Source organism: Ammospiza caudacuta, chromosome 3 (assembly GCF_027887145.1).
Source record: "Ammospiza caudacuta isolate bAmmCau1 chromosome 3, bAmmCau1.pri, whole genome shotgun sequence".
In the NCBI taxonomy this organism is placed as follows: Eukaryota; Metazoa; Chordata; class Aves; order Passeriformes; family Passerellidae; genus Ammospiza; species Ammospiza caudacuta.
The window spans coordinates 4,820,559-4,847,844 of record NC_080595.1 but is presented as its reverse complement, the minus strand read 5'-3'; the positions used below and the strand labels follow the sequence as shown (position 1 = coordinate 4,847,844).

Genomic DNA, 27,286 nt, shown 5'->3' with positions numbered 1-27,286 from the left:
TTATTTCTGCTTCCTCTTTGGGCCTATTTTTATTTCAGTTTGCAGGGGCTCCTGTTCTCTCAAATGCCAAACTCCTTTGGCAACACGTCCTTAGCTGAGGGCAGCTGGCCCGTTTGTGCTCAGTGCTAAACCCCAGGCACAGGATGCAGCTCCCAAACAATTTGCAGGGAAAAACTGAACATTTTGTGATGCCACTAAAATGCTTTTTTCTTGCTGTGCCTGCTCTGGGCACTGGGACACGCTGCAGCTCTTACCGGGCACATCCTGTCCCTTGGCTCAGCTGGTTCTTCCCAGAACAATTTCTCCTGCTCTGCAAATCACTTTGGACAAACAAAGGTTGGACATTGGCTTTTCCCACCCTGCTTCTCCTTTCTCAGAAGTGCTTCTGTCCCAGCTTAAACCAAAGAACCCCAAAGCCCAGTTTCAAGTATGTTTTCGATTCATCCACAGCTTCTCCCTTCTTTATTATTGTGAAATTCACGTCATGAAAATAAATAATTTGCCCTTTCAGTTCCCATTGAGCTACTCCATTCAGGTTTTAGAGGAGGGTTTGATGGGATATTGGGGAGAAATCCTTCCCTGTGAGGGTGAGGAGGTCCTGGCACATCTTGTCCAGAGATTCTGTGGCTGTCTCATCCCTGGAAGTGTCCAAGGCCAGGATGGATGGGGCACAAATCCTATGACAACAGAAAGGGTTGTAAAGAGGCTGCCAGGGAAGTGGTGGAATCATCATCCCTGGAATTGCTCAAAAAAACCTGTGGATGTGGCACTTGAGGACGTGGTTTAGTGGTGAACATGGTGGTGGTGATGCCTGACGGTTGGACTTGATGATCTGAAAGGTCTTTCCTAAGCTTAACTCCCATCCAGGAGGGAGAGGGGATGGCACAACCTCCCTCCACTCCAGACAGAACAGCCCCTCCTGTGTGCCAGAAGCCAGGATTTTAGCTGGGATAAGTCAGCAGAGCCCAGACTCACACAGATTTATGCTAATCCATGTCACGAGCACATGGAATGTTGGGAACAGGGCTGTACCTATGCCCAGGCTGTACCTATGGCTGCATCAGTTCCCATCAGACCCACAAAGTAGTTTCTTAAGCACCATATCAGAGAATTCCAGAATCCCAGAATGTTTTGGGTCGTAAAGGACCTTAAAGATGGTCCAGCCTCACCTCTTGCCATGGGCAGGGACACCTTCCACTATCCCAGGGTGCTCCAAGCCCTGTCAGCTTGGCCTGGAACACTCCCAGGCATGGGGCATTCTCTGGGATAATGTTCACAGCTCAAACACAGGCAGCCATGGAGCCAAATGGTTATTGTTGGGAATAATGGACAAGGATCCTTGGTGCCAAATGCCAGGGAAATGAATAAGACGTGACTGGAGAAGGAGCCATGCAGAAGTAGGGCAGGGCTGTTCTGGAACAAACACCCTTGTTCCAGTTCACGGGGACACAACAACAACAACAACAACAACAACAACAACAACAACAAAACGAGAATGTCAGCACAGAATTCTTTCTTCCTTTATTTTGGAGCCCCTTCAGGCACTGAAAGGGGTTCTAAGATCTCCCTGGATCTCTCTTAGATCTCCTCCTTCTCTTTGTCAGTTCTGATGCAGATTGAGCCAAAGATCGGATACATCTTCACCCCACCTCCTCTCTGAAAAGGAGTTTAGGAAACTAGAGGGCTCATTCTCAATCTCCCTTACCCTTTCCTCCCTTTTACACCCCTGGCTTCCATCACAATCCCCCTACATGGATTCTGATTATTCTTTATCCTGGGATGATTTGGGTGGGAAGGAACTTTAAACATGACCCAGTTCCTTGCCATGCACTGGGAAACTTTCAACTATCCCAAGTCACTCCAACCTGGCCTGGAACACTTCTAGAGATGGAGCAGCCACAGCTTCTCTGGGCAACTCTTCCAGTGCCTCGCCACCCTCACAGGGAAGAATTACTTTCCAACATCCCGTCTAAACATATTTAAAGACAGTCTAGCACAGCCCCAGGCTGCGAGCTGGGCGATCCGCGACGGAAGCGGCCACGGGAGGACAGCAGTCACCAACCACCACCAACAGCGCTCGGCGGGACTGTGGCACTTTGAAATGGCAATTCTGGGGGGAAATCTCCCCTCGGGATGTGCCGAGAGGCGCTGGATTCCCGCCAGGACACACCGGGAGCAGCCGCGTTCCCCCGGCAGCGCCGCGGGCGCCCCGTGAGGCGCGGCCATGGCGGCGCGGGCGCGCGCGGGGCAGGGCGGGAGCGCCAAGATGGCCGCGCCCGCGTGAGGGGCCGCCGGTGCTGCTCCCCGCGCGTCCCGGTGCCCGCGGGAGCCGCCGGAGCGTCCCGGAAATAATGTGGATATCGGGGCCCCATGTCGGACCACTGTGACGAGAGGGCGACGATGATTGCGGCCGGCGACCTGCAGGAGTTCGCGCCGCGGGGCCGCGAGCAGAGCCGGCGGCACCCGAGCGCCCTGAGCCTGCAGCTGCGGCGGCTGCAGCCCGCGCCGGAGCTCTGCTCCTCCGACGGCGCCGCGGGGCTCGTGGGCTCCCTCCGAGAGGTCACCATCCACGACCGGCACCGGGTACGGGCCTGGCTGAGCCGGGGGTTGGGAGGGAAGGGAACTTAAAGCCCGTGCGGTTCCCGCCCGCCGCCGTGGGCTGGGGCAGCTTCCAGCAGAGAGAGTTGCTCCAAGCTTCTCCAGGCTGGCCTTGACTTCCAGGGATATGGGGCAGCCTGTGCCAGGGCCTCAGCACCCTTCCAGGGGAGAATTCCTTCCCAGTGCCCCATCTAACCCTGCCTCTGGCAGCAGGAAGCCATTTCCCCTTGTCTTGTCAGTGCAGACTCGTGTCCAAGTCCCACTTCAGCTCTCTTGGCGCCCCTTTGGGGTTTTAAGGTCTCCTTGGAGGCTTCTCTTCTCCAGGTGAACATCCCCAGCTCTGATGGAGATCGAGCCTAAGATTGGATCCATCCATATCCCAGCTCCTCTCTGAGAAGGAGTTTGGGAAGCAAGGGGGTTCACTCTAAATCTCAGAACTCTACAAAGGGTCTCCCTTACCCATTCCTCCCTGGCTTCCATCAAAATAAATCCAAATGGATCCTGATTGTCCTTTTCCGTGGAATGCCAGGGGTTTTTGGGTTGGAAGGGATCTTATGGATCGCCTCATTTCACCCCCTGCCATGATCAGGGACACCTTCCACTATCCCAGGGTGCTCCAAGCCCCGTCCATCCTGGCCTGGGACACTTCCAGGGACGGAGCAGCCACAACTTCTCTGTGCCAAACTCATCACACCCATGGCTCTTGTGGCTTTCCCTTGACAAACCTCTGTTTTCCAGGAAAGCTGGCAGCTGAGAAAGGGCATCAGTGATGTTGGGGAGGAGGTGGACTACGACGAGGAGCTGTACGTGGCCAGCAACGTGGTCATCTGGAGCAAGGGCAGCAGAAGCCAAGTGTCTGCCGTGTACAAGGCATTCACCGTCGACAGCCCCGTCCTGCAGGTACAGAAATGTGGGAAAGGGGCACTGAGAGAATGCACAAACCCTTCCCAGACAGGGAACACGGGAAGGTGATATTTTGTGGGAGCAGCTCGTTCTGGAGAATTAATGATGCTGTGTTGGGTTTCAGGCCTTGTGGTGTGACTTCATTATCCCCCAGGAAAAGTCGGAAAAAGCTGATGGTGAGTGTCCTGCTTCTTGTGCTGCTGGGCAAATGCTCAGAGCTCGGCTCCCTTGGCTTGGAATCATGGAATTGTTTAGGTTGGGAAAGCCCTCAGAGACTGCCCAGTCCAGCTGTTGCCAAAACCACATCCCTAAGTGCCACATCCACGTGGCTTTTATAGCCCTGTGCCTGTGTCAGGGCTGGATACTCTTTGGGGGAAGAGATTTTCCCAATATCCACCCTGAATCTCTCCTGGTGCAGCTTGGGGCTGTTTCTTGTCATCCTGTCCCTTGTTCCCTGGAAGCAGAGCCTGACCCCCACCTGGCTGCAGCCTCCTGTCAGGGAGTTGTGCAGAGCCAGAAGGTCTCCCCTGAGCCTTCTTTTCTCCAGGCTGAGCTTTCTCAGCCAGTCCTTGTTTTCCAGCCCCTTCCCAGCTCCATTCCCTTCTCTGGACACACTCCAGGAGCTCATTCACCACCACTTGAAATGTCAGAATTTACTTTTTGTGTACAAGGGATGTCTGAAACGGAGTAAAACTTCACTGTGTAATTGTTTTGTTCCTTCCTTTCCAGTGCCAGGCAGTGAGGAAACACTGGAGAAATGTATCTGCATTTTGCAGAATTCCTGCATAAACGTGCACAGCATGGAGGGGAAGGATTACATCGCTGCTCTGCCTTTCCAGGTAACTTCTGCCACGCTTTTTGTCCACAACTGTAACATTTTTATCCACATTTATGTTTCCCTGCTCTGCATAAAAACCCTGGACATCTTATTTTCCTATAAGACATCATCAACACACCACATGGTTGATTTTTTTTATCCCACCATAAATCCATTTTTTTTTATAGGTTGCAAGTGTCTGGCCAAGCAAGTATGGGTTGTTATTTGAGCGCAGCAGTTCTTCCCATGAGGTGCCTCCAAGTCCACCCAGGTATGGGATGAGGAATGTGGGTGGTTTCCTGTTGGATAATCTAATAAGGAATGGAGGAGTTGGAGGGCAGTGGTGAAAGATCTGTGTGTTTCTGATGGGAAAAGGTAAAATTGGGTGGAAAAGGAGGAAGTTGTGTTTGGGCCGTTCCTGGAAGTGTTCAAGGACAGCTTGGATGGGGCTTGGAGCAACCTGGGATAGTGGAAGTGTCCCTGCCCATGGCAGGGGGGGGAATGGGATCATTTTAAGATCCCTTCCTACCCAAACCATTCTGGGATTTTATTGATGTGCTTCTTCCAGTCTTTTTATCCCATCCCAGTGACTCTGAATGAGCACACTCAAAGCTGAGTGTTAAAAACTGTTTGGGAGTGCTGGTCCTGGGAATAGGATCTGGGAAGCACCAGCCTGATTCCATTGAGGTTTGTCCGAGGAATTGATTCCAGGCTGTCATGGACAGCTGGGAGAGCCACTGAGGCATTGCCATTGAGACATTTTCTCTCAGCTGCAGGATCCCATTTCCTCTTTGGTGGGGATCCCATCCCATTCCCTGTAGGCTGAGGCTCCCAGCCCCTGTGGAAGCCCTCTGTGGATCCCAAAGGAAGCAGTTGGGCAATGCACTAATGAGCAGCTTTCATCCCCTCTTTTGGGTTTTCCCCTGGGATTCTCTAGTGCCCAGAAGAGCTGGGATTAGGAACAGAGATCCTGAAAAAGTCTACTCAGTGAATCCAGCAAGCTTTTTGAGATGAGATCTATGTGCCTGCTGTCACATTCCAGGCTCTGATTTGTGTGCCTTTTCCCTAGGGAGCCTCTGCCGACGATGTTCAGCATGCTGCACCCCCTGGATGAGATCGCCCCTCTGGTCTGCAAGTCTGGAGGTACATTGGATGTCACCAGAGTCCCTCGGGGTGGCAGCAAATCCCAGTGTGTCCCTGTAGCAAAAAATTCGGGAAGAGTCACTTCCAAGCATGCAGTTAGAGTGGCTGCGTGAACAGGGAGGCTGCCCAGGGGAGAAACCCAGATTGTGGAAGGGAGAGAGTGTGAGAGATGCTCACAGTATCATTGTGGGGCTGATCTTTTGGGATGCATCCCTGTTTTCCAGGAGTGTTTGGGTCGTCCCGGGTGCAGTACGTGGCTGACCACACGCTGAGGATCGTGTTCCTCAGCGCTGACCCTTCCATTGTGATGACCTACGACACTGTGCAGAGCTTACACACAGTCTGGGCCCTCAGGAGAGTCAAGCCAGAGGTACACATTCCCTGGGGAATGAAGATCCCTGGAAAACAGCTCTGTTCATTTCTGTGCCCTTATGTGTGTTAGGAATGGCTGGGATTTGGGATTTGTTTCATTTATAAAAGTAAGATATCTAATGAGGCTGGTTCTTTTGGTTTTTAAGAAAATTTTTCCATGGATTTGCCTGGAGCAGGGGGATCATGGGGTGGTGATGGTCATGTATTATATTATTAATATATTATTCCATACATTGGACCAGAAGGCTTAGGAAAAGTGGAAAGTCACTTAGTGCCATGAAAACTTTGACAGTGAGGGTTGTGAGGCCCTGGCAGAGTTTCCCAGAGAATCTGTGGCTGCTCCATTCCTGGAAATGTCCCAGGTTGGACAGGGCTTGGGATAGGGGAGGGTGTTCCCATGGCAGAGGGTGGAACTGGCTGGGCACTAAGGTCTTTTCCAACCAAATCCTGTGATTTTGTGAAAAAAAAAAAAAAAAAAAAAAAAAAAAAACCAAACATTGGAGCAGTTTCTGTGGGAGTAGAGGAGCAGGGTTAATGGGATTAACTCAGTAGGCTGAGCATGAATTTGTAACACGTAACTGATGGGAAAAGCTGTTGGAAAAGCCTCTCCCTGGCTGCCCTTGCCCACATGCCATCAGTTTTCCTTCCAGGAGCAGAGCCTGGTGCTGAAATTCCCAGATCAGGGGGGCACCCCCCAGCACATGGCCACCAGCAGCTCCCTGACCGCTCATCTCCGCAGCCTCTCCAAAGGAGACTCCCCTGGGGGCTCCCCTTTCCAGAACTACTCCTCCATCCACAGCCAGAGCAGATCCAGCTCCTCTCCCAACCTGCAATCCCGCTCTCCCACCATCTCCAACATGGCAGCTTTGAGGTGAGCACCCACAGCAAATCCCAAAGGATGGCACCCATGGAATAGCATGGACACGTTTTGCTCTTGATCTTTCCATGCAAGGCTCTGGTGCCTCTTGTGTTGCAGCACCTGAAATGTCCCTTGGAATGCCCTTCCTGTGCCATTATCCCAGTAGTACAGGAGGGTGGTGCCTGTGCCAGAGCCATGGAGTCTGTTCTGGCATGGATCAAGGAATGCCTGCAGGGTATTTGAGTCCCAGGATGTTTTGGGCTGGCTTCTCTAAAGAAATTGGAGGGAAGAGTTTGGAAGGGATTTTTGATGGAATGGACCATCTGAAATCTTTTGAAATCTCATCTGTTGGATTTGGACAGAGATGCCTGGAAAATAATTAGAGAATCATTTTCTTGTGCTAGAAAACTAAAGGACATCATCAATGAGCTTTTTGCTGCTTTAGCGTTTGGTTGGGTTTTAAAGTCAGTGGATGGGCCCCCTGGGATTCTCCCTGATTTTGAGAATCCACTTTTGGGCCATATCCAGTGACTGATTCTATCCCAATTTCGAAGATCCACTTTTTGACTGCATCAATATCTGATTTTTCCGTGAGTTTGAAGATCTCCTTCTCATCCATACCCTTTCTCTGCCTGCAGCCGTTCCCATTCCCCAGCCCTGGGAGTCCATTCCTTCTCTGGAGTGCACAGGTTCAACCTTTCCAGCAGTGCCCAGTCCCCAAGGAGACCCAGCGTTACCCATTCCCCAAATTCCATTGCCAACGACTCCTTCCTCGTGCCGGAGACAGAGCCGATCGTTCCTGAGCTCTGCATCGACCACCTGTGGACAGAAACAGTCCCAAGCATGAGGTCAGCTGGTTTTCTTGGGATGAGAGTTGGGAAGCAGGAATTTAAGTGAAATCACTGCTTATTTGAGTGGTTTTTCTTCATTTGGAGCCATCTTGGAGTCTTCATGGACTTGCACTCCGTGATTTTTTTGGGAAATGATGTTCCCTTAGTGCCTGGCTCCCTTGCAGAGAACTGAGCACTCAGACCAGTTTTTCCTGGTGTGTTATTCCAGGCTTTCTGAATGTTTCATGGAGTCTCCAAAGCAAAGCACGTTCTAACCTGGTCCTTGGGCCTCTTTTCCAGAGAGAAGAATTCCCAGGCATCCAAAGTGTTCATTTCCACCGACCTTTGTGGGCAGAAATTCCTGTGCTTTTTAGTGGAATCCCAGCTCCAGCTGAGGTGAGCATTCCTTGGGGACAGGTGAACCAGGAGAAGCACTCCAGAAATTCCCAGCTGGAATCCATACATCAGGGGTTTTAATTAACTAGAAAATTAAAAATAAGTTGATTTATTTTGTGCAAAGCAGGGAAAAGGATGAAGGAACCACAAAACCCACAGATAATTCACTGCACTGTTGGAAGTCTGTGGTTTTTTTCTGTAACAGCACCCAAAACAAATCTTTTATGTTTCCTGTTCTCCCTAATCCCTAGGTGTGTAAAATTCCAAGAGAGCAACGATAAATCACAGCTGATCTTTGGATCTGTCACCAATATTCCAGCAAAGGATGCAGCTCCAGTGGAGGTATTGTTACCTGTGGAATGTCCTTGTCATGCAGCTGGTGCCTCCTTAATTAAGCACAAGGAGCTGAATGTGCTGCTTGATTATTCCAGGGAATTGACACACTGCTGGTTCTGGAAGGCAGTGGGAATCTGGTGCTTTATTCCGGAGTGGTTCGGGTAAGCGACGCCTTTCCCATCCCTAATTTATGAGCAGTGCTGGAAAGGGGAGCTCTGAAGCATCCATAGCATTAATGGGGCAGTTAAATAATTTTTGTGAGGGTTATTTTTAGAGAAAAACTTAACTTTGTTTCCCTTTTCCACCAAAAAGGTAGGAAAGGTTTTTATTCCTGGGCTTCCTGCTCCATCCCTGACAATGTCCAACCCAATGCCTCGGCCAAGCACTCCCTTGGATAGTGTCAGTACTCCATCCAAGCCTTTGAACAAGCATCTGGGACCCCTGGAAGAGGTAACAAATAAGGAAATATTCCTTTTTTTTGTAATGATCAATGTTTTTTTATCTTCTAAGGTGACTTTTGCAATTGAATCTTTCCTTCTTGTTCTGTAAATCCTCTGAATAAACTGTGTTTAAAGAAGATTTCTGTGGTGCTGCCCTGTTTATTTATTTCTGTTTGCCATAAAACTTCCAAGGCAGGGATTGGAAAGTTTTATAGTAATTTCCAAGATTCTTGTTAGTACCTCAAACCCAACAATTCTAGCTGTTCTTTGCTCAGATCCACTTTAATTCTGAATTCCACTTCAATTTGAACTCTAAACTGGGCTCATTTTTCCCACTTTCCAGAGCGTGCTTTTGTCACCAGTTCCGGAATTAAGGGATTCTTCCAAGCTCCACGACTCCCCCTACGTTGAGGACTGCACTTTCCAGCAGCTTGGGACTTTCATCCAAGCTCTGAGGGATCCTGTCCACAACAGAGTAACTTTAGTAGGTATTTCCCTGTCATTTGGGGCAACACTTTTCAGAACAAAGATTATTTCAAGATCATTCCAAGATTTCCAGTGTTTCACAGAGCTGGCGTCTGAATTCCACATTTTAATGTAGCAAAAGCCGGGATTTGGGAATATCTTTACCCACTAAGGAGTTCTGAATTGATAGAAAATTGTTCTGCCTGCACTTGATGCATTTCCTGATTTATTTCCACTTTTGTTGGATTTTCCAGGAGCTCAGCAATAACACCATGGTTCGGATCAGTATTCCTGAAATCGCCACCTCGGAATTAGGTAGGACTCCAAAGCTTTGGGTGGCTTTTGCTTTGCTTGGGGAAGGGCTGAGGTGCCAGTTCAGACATGGCTGGTTTCAGTAATAAGCAAAAAAAGGAGTATTTTTCCTTATTTTTGTTCCAAATTGGAGGGTTTGTGCTCATCTCAGGGAAGAGCTGTTGGAGTTTTGTGGCTTTATTTTGAGTTGAAAGCAGGTCCAGCCAGAGGAACCTGTGGAGAATTCCACCACTGGTGAAGCAAATCCCAGGAAACCAGAGCTGATGGATGGTTTCCTTCTTTTCCAACAGTGAAAAGATGCCTGCAGGGGCTGAAAGCCATCCTGCCCAAGGAAACAGCTGTGCAGATGTTGGTGAAGTGGTACAACGCCTACAACGCCCCGGGAGGGCCCAGCTACCACTCAGAGTGGAATTTATTTGTCACCTGTCTCATGAACATGATGGGGTACAACACTGAGAGGCTCTGCTGGACACGGAATGTGAGTAAATCCATTCTTCACTTCTAATTTTCAGGCCTGTTTTACTCTGTCTTTGTCATGAGGTACATTTACAGGGTGCTTATTATAAAAATAAATGATGAAGATTTGATTCCACCTCAACATGTAACACTGTATTAAATTTGGTTAATCCCATCCATATTAAATCAATTCTGAGTTTAAACACAGGTCACAACTCAGATTGTTGTTTCCTAAAGAGGATTTTGTATTTCTGGGGTTTGTTCAGCAAATCCAGAAGTACCTCAAGCCACATCATGTCCTACTTGGCTTGAGTTCAGATGTTGTGATTCACCTAGGAAACCTTGGTTCCAAAGAAATTGCAAGAAACCCTGGTTCCTAAGAAATCACAAAGAAACCTCTTTATTTAACTTTTCTATTTATTTCTTCTATTTTTATTTCTTTTTCTTTAATTTGTTGCAGCTTGATTTTGAAGGATCACTCTCCCCAGTCATTGCTCCAAAGAAGGCAAGGCCATCAGAAACTGGGTCAGATGAGGTAAGAAATGGTTCCCTCTGTTATATTTGGATTGGTTTTTAGGGAAAAAATTCCTCTGTAACAGTGCTTTGGAATTACCTTTCTGGAAATTATTTTCACCATGGATCCTCTGTCTTTCTTTCTGTTTCTTTGCTCTAGGACTGGGAATATCTCCTGAGCTCTGACTACCACAGGAATTTCGAGTCTCACCCCATTGCCAAAGCTCTGCGCCTGGACCCTCTGGAAGTTTCAGCTTCCAGGGATGACTTTTCCCAGAGCCTCAGTTTGGATTCCTCCACCCTCCTTTTCTCCCACATTCCTGCCATTTTCTTTGTTCTCCACCTCATCTATGAGGAGCTCAAACTGAACAGTCTGATGGGAGAAGGACTCCGCTCCCTCGTGGTTCTCCTGGTTCAGCTGGCCAGGTATTCCCACTGGAAAATTGTTTCTTTTGGTGGGATTGCCCAAATTTGAGCAAACTTGCCCTGTATTTGAAGGAAAAGAATATTTAAAACCTTTCCTGTTTGTTCCATGGCTCCAGATTCTCCCCCAGTAGCAGCAACTGCCCAAAGGTGGCATCTAGGAGGTTGGAATGGTTTTTTCCCAGTCTGTGACTCCCCTCTGTCTCATTCCAGGGATTTGAAACTGGAAGCTTACATGGATTATTACTACAGGGACTACCCAGCCCTTGTCAAAACTTCCAGGCAGACCTGCATAATTGACCAGGGTGAGTTTAAGCCTTTGGCTATTCTGTGATACTTGGGTATTCCCTTTGTTGTTAACATTATCCTCATTCTGGAGGATTATCCCCTACGTATTCCTTTGAGATAATTCTCCTTCCTTAAATAGATGCCTTGAGTTTTCCTTCCTGTCATAAAATCCCATCTGACACGGGGGATCTGTGACATTTTGTGGGGAGATGCTGGATTTTTGTTTTTGAAGGAAACGCTGGAGGAGTTGGGAATGGTGAGGAATTCTTGTGCCTTTTCCCTGAGCTCATGGTCTTTGCTGTTCATCTTAAGTCCAAACAGGTTTCATGCTACATCCTTCCTTTTTTTCTGCTGAGCCTCCAAGTATCTTCCAGTGGCTGAGTTCCTGCCTGAAGGGAGAGGGAGTGCAGCCTTATCCCTACTTACCAGGGATCTGTGAGAGGAGCAAACTGGTGGTACTGGTGAGTACTGGGGGACAGGGAATACAGGGAATGTGCCTCGTTCTGTCAGCACTGCCCTGTGGGCAGGGCTTGCTCCAGCTGCTGAATTTCCTGGGAGTGAAACATCCCTAAAGGAGGGTGAAATAATAGAGGGATTCATTTACTGGATGTATTGGAGCTGAGCAGCTTCACCACTTCTGTGTTTTTCTGTGGTTTGTGCAAAGTAATAATGGAACTTGGAATTATCTATATTTGGGGAATGAGAATTCCCCAGTTTTCTCCTTGGGCATGCCCCAACATCAGTATTTAGTCCTGTGAGTGCCCATGGTATCTCCTGGTCAGCATCACTTCCTGAGTCATTGATGGGAAAACCCTTCCGACTGGGAGCAGAGGTGTCAAGCCTGAGGTGCCTAAGGAGAAAAACAGGGAAGAAAAGCCAGGATCTATTTTCCTCCTCTCTCTGCCTGATCTGCCCTTGTAGAGCTCAGAGTTAAAAGATTTTCATAAAGCCAACAGAGTCATTTTACCTGGATATGATTTTTCCCAGAATTTTCAAAATGTAGTGACTGATCCCTTGGATTTTGCTGGCTGGACCCAACAGCTTTTCACTTGGAACCTTCACAAAATAGCCAAGATGTGGAGGAGACCAAGTGGAAAATGTGTGTGTCCTGCAAGAGAAATGAAATATGAGAAACACAAGAAGGATAACTGGGAACATGTTTTTCTGTTGGGAAGATATTTATCTTTTATCTCTGAAGCAATGAGGGAAAATTCAGTGCATTGTTTCAGGGTGGATTTTTTTCCCCTCCAAAATTTAAAGCTTCAAAGTTTGTTGTTGTTCAGTTGTTTCAATCTCCTTTTCCCCACAATACACCTGCACCATTTCTGAGGTAGTATTCCAGTTACTTCCTGCCTGTTTTTCTGGGAAGCAAAGGAATATCAGGAATATAACCCCAAATATATCAGGAATATAACCCCAAAATGATGTTTTTTGGTGTCTCTCCTCCCCAGAGTGTGGCTCTGTACATCCTTGGGGATGAGAGTGCTGTGCTGAATGAAGCCTCCCATTATTTGTACAAGATCACATCAGGTAAGGATGCTTTGACTCCATCCTGGGAGTGCCTTGAGCTTGAAAAACATGGAATTAACACAGCCTTGTCTTTCCTAGGCCAACGGAAGCAGCAGATGGAGCAGGATGACAATCGGTATGGAAACTTTTTTGGTGTTGTTCTGTTGAGTCTGTGACTTCCTGCTGACTTCTGGATGAGCTTTTATTGGCTTCTCCTTAATTTTCCAGGTGCAATTTCAAATCCAGCACTTCTGTTTCCAGCCTGGCTGAAAAATTGGTCCTTTGGATGACCAGTGTTGGTAAGAGCGGATCAACAACACTCCCAAATAACCACATGCTTGGATAACAGGAAACACTCTTTTTGTCTGGGATTGATAACACTTATTTAGGGGTTTTTTTTTCCTCCTTAATTTTTAAGGTTTCACCTTGAGGGATCTGGAATCTCTTCCCTTTGGCGTGGCTCTTCCCATCCGGGATGCCATCTACCAGTGCCGGGAGCAGCCGTCCTCGGACTGGCCGGAAGCCGTGTGCCTCCTCATCGGCCGCCAGGATTTGTCCAAGCAGGCCTGGGAAGGGAGCCTGCAGAAGGGGAAATCCGTGAGTATGGCCACAAAGGGATTTCCCAATCCCAGGGTTTGGGCACAGCAGGCAGCTCAGGGATTTCCAGCTTAATTCCCAAACTGAGGGCGACAAAATGGAGGATTTACACGTACAAGGGTTTTGGTGTGAAAAGCAACATCCAGTAGGGATGGGTAATCATGGATAGCTGGGAAAAAACTCAAGATAAATCACATTTTTAAATTTAGACAAAAGTTTTACCTCCAGAGCTGTTGGATTCCTCCTCCTCCTCCCATTCTTTGGTGCTTTCTCCAGAGGCTCTGCCATCAAGCCATGACAGAAGGAGAAGGAAGTGAGTATTTGTCAGAGGCTCATTGTGTTGGCATGGCTGGCATCCTCCTTTCCACTAGAAGAGCTGGATTTGGAAATACACTTGCCACATTTCTCTTTTTTTCCCCAAAAAAGGTTTTAGTTATTTGTATCCTGAGGTAAAATGATTAAAAAAACCAGTGTGATGTTTTTCTCTTCAACATTTTCTTCTGATAGTGGCTATCACCGGCATCCCAAGGAATTGTATCTCACTGAAAGCCCTTTGTTGAAAACCAAAATTGTTCTTTAGGCTGACATAAAACCCTATCATGGCAGAAGATTGGAGCCTTTTCCAAAGTCAGGAATTGGAATTGAAATCTGAAGTTCACCTTGCTCAAGATCCTTTTTTGCTGTCTCAACTTTGGAAGGGACAATAAAGTTATTCCAGTTCTCTGCAGCAAAGGCTTTATGACTAATTGCATATAAAAACTGTAATTAATTTGGCAGAAAGGTTAATTAACTCCAGGTCAGACCCCACCTGCCACCACACGAAAAATCCTTTTTGTTTACTGCTGGTGGAAGCTGTGCCCAACCGAAACCCTCACGAATCATCGAAAATGATGATAAATTTGATTTTATCACTGACTTTATAACAATGCCTCGAATTGATGTGACCTTAAAAGGCCAAAGTGAGCTTCAAACCCCAAATTGTTTGTCATTTCTCAGGAGGGCAGGGTGGAGTTTCCTGTTTCAGAACGGACGCTGCAGCTCTGGGTGGTGCAGTTGTGTGTTGAGATTGAGTGTGGATTTACCAGAAGAAATTGAGTTTCATTCATCAGCTCTTCATTTACTTGCCTTCCTGGGGCCACACGTTCCCTGAGAACCACGGGAAGATCTGTTCCCTTTGGGTCCTCTCATCACTTGTGTGATGTGAGCAAACAGGAGAGCAGAATTTTAGAAAAGCATTTCTTAAATCTCACATAGGAAAAGGGTTTTCCAAGAGTGCTCCTAAGCTTTGGTGCTTTTCTGGTCATGTGTAGAAGTTCCAAAACCATTCTGGTGCTGTGATGAATCCCAAGTCTTCTGATAGTGAGGAATTTTGGGATTTTCTGCTGTGCAGGCTGCTTTAATGGGTAATTTGCTTTTCAAGGTAGTTGTGGAGGGAATCCAAATTGATGTGTGAAAACATCAACACTTTGAAAAATAACACATGGTTTGGAGCAGAATCTGCAGAACAGCAGCTGAGGTTGGACTCATCACAAATTGGGATCATCACAGACTGGGCTGATGGAGTAGGCAGGGAAAGGAAAACCCTTTCCTACAATTGCTCCAAAACAAGGAAAGATTTTGAAAGGGCAAGAACTTCATCACACGTCACCTCCTCAATGCATTTGAGGTGTCATATCCTCTTGTCTTTAGTTATTTATCCCATTTGGTTGTGCAAAACGACTTGATTTCCATCTTTGGAAATCCTCCAGGCCTTTAAATTCCTGTGAGGAACATGGGAATGCTGTGACCCTCCATCAGTGTGTCCATCCCTTCTGTGTACAGACCCATCACATTGTGCTGGCTGAGTTCAGGCTGTGGTGCCTTCCTGGCACTTTTTCCCCCCTGGAATTGTCTCTTCCCTTTCCCTTGCAGTCCGTGGGCACGGTGCCGTCCTCGGACATTCCGTCGGCAGCCGAGTCGGAGGAGGATGAGGATGGCATGAACGACATGAACGAGGAGGTGATGTCCCTGATCTGGAGCGAGGACCTGCGGGTGCAGGAGGTGAGGAGGCTCCTGCAGAGCGCCCGGCCCGTCCGCGTCAACGTGGTGCAGATGCCAGAGGCCAGTGACCACGAGTACATCGAGGAGAAGGAAAACAGGTAGGGAGTCCTGGAAGCATGGAATGGCTTGGCTTGGCTTGGGTCTGGAAGGACCTTAAAGCTCATCTCATTCCAAGCGTGGCCATGGATACCTTCCACTATCCCTGATTGCTCCAAGCTCCATCCAATGTGGCCTTGGAAATTTCTCCATTTCCAGCTGTTTCTATTTCCCAGTATTTCGTTCAGCTGAAAGGTTGTGGGGATATTTTTGGAGGCTCAGAATCTAATTACAAGAAAAACCCATAATCCAAGTCTTTCAATTCCATTCCAAAGCACTGTTGGAATAGGGGGTTCTTGGGAAGGGCAAACAGCACACTGAGGTCTGTTGGGTTTGAAGGGATTTTGTAGCAGTTTGTTCTGCCCAAAATATGTGAAATATAAGCAGGACCTACTCTGTAGAGACCAAACCATCCATGCCATGCCCAAAGCTGGAGAACCCTTTATGACAGGCTGGTCTTGAGACAGGGGACCTTGGAATTCCGCAGAAAGCACATTCACTGTCCCATGCCATTCCTTTGGAACCTGTGTCCAGTGGCCTTGATTATCCCTGTCCTGCTTTATTCAATTTGGGGGGAGTTAAAAACCTCTTCTTTAAAAACCAAATTGAAAAGCAAACCTGAGAACACCATTACCATGCAGCATTCATGGTTCTGAATCTGACCTAGGGAGCTGAGTAATCTAAGGAGTTTAGAAAGTGTTTCCAGACTAAGTCATAGAGAATTGTGGTCGGCATTCTTGGAAGCACCTTATCACCTCTGTACGTGAGTTATTACTCGGTGTTATCACCACTCATAGCAGGATCCCACAGGGCAACCACTTTTACTTGACTTTTTCCCCTCACCTCGCTTCCAGCACAGCTGGGAAGTGTCTGTGGAATGGATTTATTGAACCAGCTTTAAGGGAAAAATAGTGCCACGTTCCAGCAGCTAAAAGGTATCTTGGAGATGAACCTTGTTAGGACCAAAGATTTGGTTCAAAAGGAGAAGGAAGGAGCCACAGTGAGGGGAAAATGGTTCTGTCCAGTGCCTGTTGTTTGTAGGTGTTTATATTTGGGAAATTTTTCCATGTCATTTTTGGATTCACCTCCCCACCAGGTTGCTGCAGCTGTGCCAGCGAACCATGGCACTCCCAGTTGGACGAGGAATGTTCACCCTGTTCTCCTACCATCCTGTGCCAACAGAGCAGCTGCCCATCCCTAAGCTGAACCTCACTGGTACGTTTGTCAGGGCTTCCTTCCCAGTCCATCCCAGAGCAGGATGGGCTTTCTTCCAGCTGTTATCCCACTACAGTAATTTTTACAGCATCTTCTCCACCAAGAATTTCACGGCTCAGGTGTGGGTTTTGTGAGGAAGCAGCTCCTTTGGGCTTTGAATCTGCCACCTGGAATGGTGGAAGATCCTTCTGGAATGGTCAGGGCCAGTGTTATCAAACACTGAAACCTTTTATTAGGTGCAGAAGGAGAGAGAAGTAGAAAAATGGCCTAAGCAGTCCTGGGGTCATACAGGATCCTGCAAAGGGCTGTCCTGACATTCCTGAACAGAGCTGTTCAGAGCTGTTCCCTCACTTGGCCCTGGATGAAGAGCTTGGCTTTTCCTGACCCTGTTACCCCCTCTCCCATGGCAGGCCGTGCCCCTCCGAGGAACACCACTGTGGATCTGAACAGCGGGAACATCGATGTTCCCCCCAACATGGCCTGCTGGGCCAGCTTCCACAACGGCGTGGCCGCCGGCCTGAAGATCGCTCCCGCTTCCCAGATCGACTCCGCCTGGATCGTCTACAACAAGCCCAAAATCGCCGAGCTGGCCAACGAGTACGCCGGCTTCCTCATGGCCCTGGGCCTCAGCGGGCACCTCACCAAGCTGGCCACCCTCAACATCCACGACTACCTGACCAAGGTGAGGAATTCTGGCGCATCCAAGAGGCAGGTCCCAGTGGGATTGGATTCTTTAGGCAAAAAAAGCAAGGAAGGTTTCTTTGAACTGCTGCTGCATTGGGAGTTTCTTGGTGTGGGAGAATGTCTGAGTTGCTTCGTTATGGTTGGGGTGCATGGTTTGGGTTGGGTTGGAAGGATCCTTTCTCAATGTGAGGAAAAAAAAGGACTGCTTTTTTGGAAGAAGTGATAGAGAGCTGGCTGTCCAGGGAGGGCATGGAGCCTCTGAATAAACTCCATTCCAAACCCACCTGGATGCCTTCCTGTGTCACCTGCTCTGAGTGAGCAGAGGGGATGGACTGGATGATCTCCAGAGGTCGCTCCCAATCCTAATTTCCGCAGAATGAGTAACCTCCATTTCCATCCTGCAGTGTTACCACCAGACCTCTCCACCCTGCACACAGCTCATTGGGATAAGCCAGTGGAACACTGGGACAGGGGTTTTCCCATTCCTCACTGGGAATGTGCCTCACTGCTCCTTGTCCCCTTGCCCAGGGCCACGAGATGACGAGCATCGGGCTCCTGCTCGGCGTCTCCGCTGCCAAGCTGGGCACCATGGACATGTCCATCACCCGCCTGCTGAGCATCCACATCCCTGCCCTGCTGCCTCCCACCTCCACGGAGCTGGATGTGCCCCACAACGTCCAGGTGGCTGCTGTGGTTGGGATAGGCCTGGTCTACCAGGGCACTGCCCACAGGCACACTGCTGAGGTGCTGCTGGCTGAGATAGGTGGGTGCCAACACTGGAAAAACAGGATGAGGGCTGGACACTGTGTGCACCAGGGAGTTGGGATTGTAACCTTGGCACCTTTTCCCACCACATTTTCTTCCCATTTTTCCAAACCTCATGGTCCCTCTTGGGAGCTTGTGCAGCATAAAAAGGAAAGTCACTGAACTTAGGAAAAGAAACATGGCAGCTTTGTTACTGTTCCTACTTATTCCACCTGGAAATTTGGTGTCCTAAATTCCCCTGTTTGGAATTTTAAGGGTTTTTAACCACTAGGCCTTAAGAACTGATGTGAGCAGCAGATTTGTGATCTCACTTGTGCTCTCATTCTGAGTTAATTTGTTTTTCTCCATGTTTACATGGGACTATACTTGGAGACTGTGTGGTTTATTAAACAGGGAATGGGATAAATTTTAAGGGTGAAATCGTTGTGTTTCTAGAAATTGGATATGTGCAATCCTTTTATAGCAATAGCATTTGGATTGGTTCGGGATCTTAAAGTATCCTCAGTTAAACTTGGCATTTTCACCATGGCTCTGAACTCCAACCATAACATTTAGGAGGGAGTTGCTATTTGGGAGTGGATGGATGAACTGCCAGCTCCTTGTCATTCCAATGAGGACTTCCCTAAGGAGGGACAGATAATTTTTTCTCCTTTCACTAGGAATTAAGCAATAAGCTGGAATTTTCAAAGGTGAATTTTGCTCATTTGGTTTCTCCAGGGCGTCCCCCCGGCCCAGAAATGGAATATTGCACAGACAGAGAGTCCTATTCCCTGGCATCAGGGCTGGCCTTGGGAATGGTGTGCCTTGGGGTAAGTCAGGAGACTCAATATCCACTGGGATGGCATTCCAAGAGCTGTTCCATACTTGGCTCCCTGCTGCCTGTGGGTTTTTCTCCTAGAGGAAGGCACTTCCATGTTTTCCTTCTTTCCCTTCCTTAGCATGGCAGTAACCTGATTGGGATGTCAGACCTCAACGTTCCCGAGCAGCTCTACCAGTACATGGTGGGGGGACACAGGAGATTCCAGGCAGGAATGCACAGGGAGAAGCACAAATCTCCCAGTTACCAAATCAAGGTACGTGGTGCCAGTGCTGCCTCATTTAAGCTGGAATTCTGGGAGGTGTCTCCATGACTTTGGGAGCATCATTCCCTTCCAAGTGAACCTGTGGGAAGTGTTCCCTGTGTTTTCCCAGGAAGGAGACACCATCAACGTGGATGTGACGTGTCCAGGTGCCACCCTTGCACTTGCCATGATCTACCTGAAGACCAACAACAGGTATTGATTGACCAGGGAATTCCTGCAGGGTTAAACTGCCCTGGTGTTGGCTCTGCTGAGGTTTGGAATTGCTGGAATGTGACCTGGAAACCCTTTTCTTTTGCCATGCCCTGCAGATCCATTGCTGACTGGCTCAAAGCACCAGACACCATGTATCTGCTGGACTTTGTCAAACCAGAATTCCTTTTGTTGAGGGTAAGATTTCCCTTGGGTTCCTTCCTCAATCCATTTAAATGATGTTTAGGAATTCCAGCCCAACATGCCCATCATCCAGAGCCCTTTGCTTCCCAGCCAAATTCACCCCTTCCAAGAATTCCTCCTTGTAGTGTGGCAGCTTCCTTATCATGGAGACAGAATTTGGGGAGAAATAGATGAATGACACAATTTATGGGGAATGTTACATTAAATTTTAGGTATATTTTTATAGCTTTTCCCAATTCCACAGATACATTTTCTCCCTTTTTCCAGACCCTGGCTCGATGCCTGATTTTGTGGGATGACATCCTGCCCAATTCCAAGTGGGTCAACAGCAATGTGCCTCAGGTGGGTGTTTGTTTATGTGTGGTGTGTTTGCTTCTCAATTTCACACCTCCCTGGATTGTTTTCTGTGTGGGTATTTCCATTGTCATGCCAGGAGCACAAGGAAATGAGCATTAACATGACGCAGGTGACTGTCCCCTGGGATGTATGGATTTAGGAGCACCAGGACTGGAAAGGAGATGATTGAGGAGAGATGGGATTATTCCAGACACAAAATGATGTCAGGGAAAGAAGGGATTCAACTTTTCCCTGCATTGCCAGGTCCAAAACTGCTGCATGGAGTTGAGCATTAGGAGTAACTTCCCAGCAGTGGAATCAGTGATATTCCAAGATATTGTATGGAATTTTTAAGAGCTCAATACATATGAGAACTACAGGATGGTGATGGTCTCTGTTGGGGGAAGAAACAGCTTTTCCTTCCCTTAGACCTGTTTGGTATCACTTATGAACTCTTGGTGGCCAAAGTTTCAATGAGCCATCAGTTTTCCCTTGGATTTATTTTCCTTCCTTGCTTTTTACAGATCATAAGAGAGAACATTATCTCTCTTCATGCAACAGAGCTGCCTTCCTCTGAAGACCTGAGCTTGGAAACACTGGCGTGAGTAACATCCCAAAAATCTCCTCCCAGGGAATTTTACTGTCCTGTAAAGGGGAGTTTTGTTATATGGGATATCCTATAAAGGATGAGTCTTCCCTTTTATTTTTAAGGGATGAAGGGGTTTGTGCTGTGTATTCAGATGAGGAGAAGAGGAGCATTTAGTCATTTCCCGTTTGTGTTGTTCCTTAGGCAAGCTCACGTCTACATCATCGCCGGAGCGTGTTTATCCCTGGGATTTCGTTTTGCCGGCTCAGAAAATCTGGCAGCATTTCAGTGCCTGGTAAGAGGAGGGTTATTTGATTCCATTCACTTCCCAGGGAGCTGTCACTCACCTTTTGGATCCATATTCACTGGGCATTCCTTTTCTTTCTAGTACAAATATGCCACGGATTTCCTGAAGTGCTTGTCGGCTCCAACGGCGTCCATAGTAAGTTTTTCCGAGCAAAAAGATGGCTTTGTGTGACCCTCAGCAAAAGTTCAATGGGAACAAACCCAGCCCTTTTAATTTCCTGGATTACACATGATCTATAGGATGTGGCAGAGCTGCAAATCATTGAAGGACTTTGCTGGCTCTCCCTCCTTCTGGGGAATGTGGTTTTCAAGCGCTGGGGTAGAAAGTGGTGGATCATCCCACCTGGAATGTGCTGTTGGCCATGGAATTGTGATGAAACCTCTCTGTTGTGCTTGAAGACAGGTCACTATAACCTGGAAACGTGCCTGAGTGTCCTTCTCCTGGCCTTGGCCATGGTGATGGCTGGCTCTGGGAACCTCAAAGTGCTCCAGCTTTGCCGTTTCATGCACAAGAAGACGGGGGGAGAGATGAACTATGGCTTCCACCTGGCTCACCACATGGCTTTGGGGCTCCTCTTCCTGGGAGGAGGAAGGTAATGGGCCTTTTCCAAAGGCAGATCTCTGCCCTTATTTCCATTTCCTCTATTTCTCTGTTTTTATTATATGGATGCATAAATGCGCCTTCTGTTGGCAGAGGGAGTCATGTTGTCTTCATGCACTTTTGGAAATTCCTTTCCTCATCCCACCAAAATATTTTGGCCTCCTGTGTTTTTTAGAAGGAAAACTAAAGGACAATGTTGTCTTTTTCCTACAGATATTCTCTGAGTACCTCCAACTCCTCCATTGCTGCTCTTCTCTGTGCTCTGTACCCTCACTTCCCTGTTCACAGCACGGACAATCGGTAAGGCTTTCGTGGGGATTCCATTTCCTTTGGCTGAACCATCTTTTTACAAAAGACAAGTGATGGACTTTTACCAAAAATCAATTTTTAGAGGTTCTCCATTAAAAAAAAAAGTGGGAAATGGAAGAAGTAAGTGACAGTGGTAGGGATCTTTGGGCAGTGAGGAAACACCAGCTCTGCTGTGATGAGGCTGCTCCAGTTTGCTCAGCTGGAAAGATTTCCCTGGAAGATCTGTCCATTTATGACCCTTAATTACTTTTGGTTCTGCTCCATTAAGCCCTGTTCTGTTAATTACCCAATACCACGGCTACACGAGCTGTATTTGGGTGTGGAGCAGGAATTGGGTGTCTGGGACCATTCCTAGCCCGTGCTGAGCTCCTGGTTGCCACCCCAGGTACCACCTGCAGGCTCTGCGTCACCTGTACGTGCTGGCGGCCGAGCCCAGGCTCCTCACTCCCGTGGATGTGGACACCAACTCCCCCTGCTACGCCCTCATAGAGGTCACCTACAAGGTAATGTGACTGGGAGGCCCTGAGGAGATGTGGGATGGCCAAACACTCGGATTCATCCCAGTTTTCATTGCAGTGGCCTCCAGTCTTGGGTTTGGTTTCAAGCTGTGGTGGAGACGAGTTGAATTCTGCCCAAATGAGTGAAGGATTGGGCTGAACCCACTCACACCTCAGGTGTGCTTTGGTGGCGCCTGGAGAGCAGAAGGGAGGACAGGGAGAGTCACCAGAGTCTTCAAGGGTGTCCTGACTGACCCATGTTCTTCTCCCTCTTCAGAAGAATTTCCAAAGGCTCAGAGGTGGCTGGAAGCATTTGTGGTTTTCCAAGCCTTCTCCTAATTCTGAGATGAGCAACTTGGTGTTTCTCCTTGGTGCTTCCATCAGGTGTCCTTCAGGGAAGAGTCCTTTCTGTGGGATTTATTTTATATGGGAGAAGCTCAGAACTGATTTCTTGGATTTTTTAGGGGGAAGAAGTGCATCTCTGTGATTCTGACAAAGAGTTCTCCATGTTCCCATTACAGCTTGCTTCCCAAACCTTCACGTTTCAGCCTTGCCCAGCATTAGGTGTTGGTCCCTCCATCCATGGAAAATACAGCTTGGGTAGTCTGTGTTTCCTGACATGAGTCCTGTGTTTACTTAGGAACAGAACCCCCTGCCTGCTGCCAGGGCAATTGTTCCCCACAAGGTTCCCTTTTCCTTCCTTTTCCCATGGAAATGAGCTTTTCCAACCCATGGCTGTTGTGATGTTTTGCAGGGCACGCAGTGGTACGGGGAGGCCACCGAGGAGCTGATGGCACCCACGCTTCTCCCAGAGCTCCACTTACTGAAGCAGGTAGAGGAAATCTCTTTTTAATGGAAAATCACCTGGATTTTGTGTCACAAATCTCAAGAGCTGAGATCTGATGGGTTTTGATTCCTTAGCCTGACTCTGGATGACATTGTCCCATTATGATTCCAAAGAAAATTCTCTGTCTTGATCAAGATCTTCCAAGATCTGATGCAGCAGGGAATTCCCTGTAGGAGACACAAACCTCCTCCTGAATTTTCTGTGTGGGCAACACTATAAACCAGCCCTGAAAAAAAAAAAGTAAAAGCCTCTTAATTCAATGATTCTGGTTATATTTAGTAATAAAATGTTTCTATTGACAGATCAGAGTGAAGGGCCCCCGGTACTGGGAATTATTAATAGATTTAAGCAAGGGAACGACTCATCTCCAGTAAGTGTTTTTAACGCTCAACTGAATCATGACCTCGTAGTAATCGTATTTCATGGTTTTTTTTAAACCCTCCCACAGCTCTGGGTTTCATCAAGTCACTGTTGTGCATCTGACAGCACTTTAGGGGTAAAGGAAGAAACTGCAGAGTTGGGTTTCACCCATTGAGGTGAATAATTCATGCAAAAAAACAGGTCGGGGAAAACCTGATAGTAAAACCCGCAGAGACTGGCAGTGGGATGGAGGCACCAGAGAGCAGCTACTACTCATGGTTTTGGTTTGGTTTTGAGTGGTGGTGATATCACATTTCCCAGACTGTTGGGGACTGTTACAAAGCCCTGTGAAGTGCTTTTTCTCGTGTCACCCCATGTCACAAAAGTGCCACCCGCCCTCGTGACGCACTCGAAAGGTGGCGGGCAGCTGTGGGAACCAGAGATTTTATCGGAACACAGGATCTGGGGTGGGGGTGTGGAAATCATTCTCATCTTTGCACTCCCAGTGAAGGGTGGGAGAAACCAGCTCAATCTTTGCTCAGCAGTGGGGTGCTTTTAGGTCATTTACTTGCCCTTGATCAATCCCAGAATCATTTAGGTTGGAGAAGACCTCCAAGATAATGAGTCTAATCGTTGATTGCCCCCTTGTCAAGTGGAAGGATTAAATTAAGCTCAGTCCATTAGTACAGCATGGGTTGGGAGGGATTTAAGGATCACCCAGTGCCACCCTGCCATGGGTAGGGACACCTTCCACTACCCCAGGTTGCTCCATCCAACCTGGCCTGGAACACTTCTATGGATGGGGCAGCCAGAGCTTCTCTGGGAAACCTGTGCCAGGGCCTCCCCACCCTCACAGGGAAGAATTCCTTCCCAATATCCAGCCTGAATTTCCTCCTGATTCCATAAATCAGCCCCATTGTGCCATTCCAGGTCGATCCTTTCCAAGGGTGGCATCCTGTACGTGAAGCTCCGGGCTGGGCAGCTCTCCTACAAGGAGGATCCCATGGGATGGCGCAGCCTCCTGGCGCAGACCGTCACCCACCGCAGCTCCGAAGCGCGCGCCTTCAAGGTACTGCTCCCAGGGTGCTTCCTGCCAGGAACGCTGCTGAGGGAGGGAATTCTGGTGGCTTTCACAGGAATTCTTGTGTAGGTGCATCTGCATGGGCAGACATGAGTGTTGGACACGTCCTGCCCATGAAGTGCTTGATCGTGGAATCATTTAGGGCGGAAAAGTCCTCCAGGGTCATGGAGTCCAACCTTTACATGATTGAATCCAAATTTTAGATCATGGAATCCAGCCTTCAGATCGTGGAATCCAACTTTTAGATTGCATCCAGCCTTTAGATCATTGAATCAAAATTTTAGATCACTGAGTCCAGACTTTCAATCATCTAGTCTAGCCTTTAAATTGAGTCCAGCTTTTAGATCATTGAGTCCAACCTTTAGACATTGATTCCAACTTTTGGCATGGGTTCCAGTTTTCTCCCCTGTGTTCTGGACGCTTTGGAAATCAGTTGTTGCTACCTTTGTGCACAAATTCAAAAAGTTCACTTTAGGAATGTGTTTCAATCCTTTTTTTTTTTTCCAGCCAGAAGCAATTTCCGCTTTCACTTCCGATCCCGCTCTCTTTTCCTTCGCCGATTATTTTTGCAAACCGACTATGGACATGGGCCAGGTAGGATGTGTTGGTGTGGACCAGCACTTACTCCATGGATAAAAAGTTGGGAAAACCTGCCTTAAACTCTAGAGCAGAATTTAGCCCTGCAACCAGCAGGAGCAGGGAATATCCTGCAGGATGTTGTGTAATACGAGGATGATCCTCTGATTCCTGTTGGTTGATATCGGGATTTTTTGTCTCATTCCTTGAGGAATGTGTTTAACAAATCCAGAGAGCCATGAAGCATTTAGGGGAAGTCACAGAAGGTGCTTTATATGGAATTTCTTTAAAAATTATTTAAGGGAAGGCATAAAACCCAGTTTAATTATCCCAAGGATGAAGTCAAGTGGTATCATTAATTATCCCAAATTCCTGTGATGCCACTGCATGGATTAACTTCAGTCAATTAATTCCAGGCAGGGACCTGGAATAAATTGTGCCTGACGCCTGTCTTTCTTCAGAAACAGGAAATCCTGGATCTTTTCTCCTCCATCCTTTACGAGTGCGTGACCCAGGAGAATCCAGAGATGCTGCCCACCTACATTGCCATCGACCAGGTAGGAAACTCCTGTTCCTGGTGGAAGCAACACTTTTCTCCACTTTTTGGGGGGCACACAGTGGCCATTCCTCACTTTTCCAGAAGAGTGAGGGCAGGGGTTGAGGAGTCATTTACTTGTTTCATTCCTGCTCCAATTCCCACTACCAGGCCGTGAGGAGGCTGGAAAGGAGGGAAATGTCCGAGACCTTTGAGCTGTGGCAGATGAAGCTGGTGCTGGAATTCTTCAGCTCCCGGAGCCACCGGGAGAGGATGAGCAGGAATCCAACCCGAGGGCTCTTCATGAACTCGGAATTCCTGCCAGTGATGAAGTGCACCATAGATAACACCTTGGATCAGTGGCTTCAAGGTAAGGAGGAATTTCAATCCAAGAATCCTGAAATGGTTTGGGTGGGAAGGGACCTTAAAGACCATCTCATTCCACCCCCTGTTGCTCACCTGGTTCTTGTCTTGTTGATTGTTCTTGTCTTGTCCATGTTGATTGTTGCCTCAAAATTGTGGAAAACTGATGAGGGAAGGGAGGGCATTTTCAGTGCAGTGTGGAACATTCCCTGGAGAATTGTGTTTGCCTGGAGTGATGGGGGTTTTTAGCAGGGAAGGTGATGTTTCCCGGGGAAAATTCCTTCCTCATCTTGGACAGGGAGAATTTTCCCAGAGCAAAAGCAAACAGTTACCACAGCAGGGTGGCCATGGCAGAAGGAAGGAGGTGGGAAAACAACCTCCCAGCCCACCTTCTGTGGGGAATGGAGACTTCGGTGGGGTCTATCTGTGGAAATCCTGCTTCCCAAATGTCACCAAGGGTATTCCTTGTGCCTTGCAGCCGGAGGGGACGTGTCCCTGCATTCCTACCTGAGCGGGCAGGCTCCAGAGGAATCCCAGCTGAGCATGCTGGCGTGCTTCCTGATCTACCACTCTGTGCCCACACCGGGGCAGCTGGCAGCTGGAGGCCTGGAAGGTGAGTCTGGAACTGGGATTTGGGGAAATCCTGGATCCTTCACTGGGCAGCTTCTCCTTGCTCTCCAGCAGCCTGAGAATACACCAGTCCTGAGGTTACTGAGGGAAAAGAAAGGCAGCTGGACCTTAATTTTGGGAGCTCTGTTCCTTGCTTAGGGCTGGGGCAGAAATGTCACCACATCCATGAGGGATCAGGGGCCTATCCCGGGAATCCTATGCTGGCCTCAAATTCCTGTGTCTGGGCATGGAAGATTCCAGTTACCTGTTACAAATCCCTTTCTGGCTGTTCTTTTCCTCTGTGTTCTCCTTCTTCCTGGATTTGGGATCTCTTTTCAAAGAGATTTGAGGTCTCCTGTAGAATTTCACTTTCCAACCAGCACACAACAGACGGATCCATGGGATGACACCTCCAGAGCTCTCTGGAGCTTCCCCCTCCAATTTTGTGCAAATCTTTGCTCATTTTTACACCCTTTTCCTTTGCTTTGGATGTTTTTAGGGAGCAGGAACTTCTCGGAGCTGCTGCTGAAGCTGAGGAGGCTGCACGTGCCCGTGCGGGCGCTGCTGCGCCTGGCCCCGCTGCTCCTCGGGAATCCCCAGGCCATGGTGCTGTAGTCCCACCAGGCTTCCCAAAAATCTCCCTCTTTTTGTACCTTCCCAAACAGCAGACTCGCTCCCAGCTGTGGCAACCACGACCAGGAGTTATTTATAAATTGTTATGAGGAATTTAAAAAAAAAAAAAGAGCTA

General features: G+C 48.1%; 1 protein-coding gene across 1 annotated transcript; it reads left to right on the top strand.

Annotated features, from left to right (window-relative positions):
- The first annotated feature begins 2,359 nt into the window (after positions 1–2,359).
- On the top strand, positions 2,360–27,270 carry ANAPC1 (anaphase promoting complex subunit 1). The gene is made up of 47 exons (XM_058801209.1): positions 2,360–2,583; positions 3,337–3,498; positions 3,626–3,677; positions 4,231–4,340; positions 4,507–4,589; positions 5,388–5,461; positions 5,686–5,831; positions 6,484–6,704; positions 7,331–7,540; positions 7,823–7,918; positions 8,170–8,260; positions 8,350–8,415; positions 8,567–8,704; positions 9,038–9,178; positions 9,414–9,474; positions 9,762–9,949; positions 10,388–10,462; positions 10,601–10,866; positions 11,077–11,168; positions 11,464–11,612; positions 12,603–12,681; positions 12,760–12,796; positions 12,889–12,959; positions 13,079–13,257; positions 15,169–15,395; positions 16,490–16,608; positions 17,019–17,290; positions 17,821–18,055; positions 18,775–18,866; positions 18,996–19,130; positions 19,249–19,331; positions 19,448–19,526; positions 19,800–19,874; positions 20,393–20,469; positions 20,659–20,749; positions 20,843–20,896; positions 21,160–21,353; positions 21,575–21,661; positions 22,056–22,173; positions 22,922–22,999; positions 23,317–23,384; positions 24,305–24,443; positions 24,963–25,049; positions 25,493–25,588; positions 25,738–25,936; positions 26,408–26,542; positions 27,038–27,270. Exons 1-47 carry the CDS (start codon positions 2,371–2,373, stop codon positions 27,151–27,153), a joined length of 5,856 nt encoding a protein of 1,951 aa, XP_058657192.1. The 5' UTR covers positions 2,360–2,370; the 3' UTR covers positions 27,154–27,270.
- The last annotated feature ends 16 nt before the right edge of the window (positions 27,271–27,286 follow it).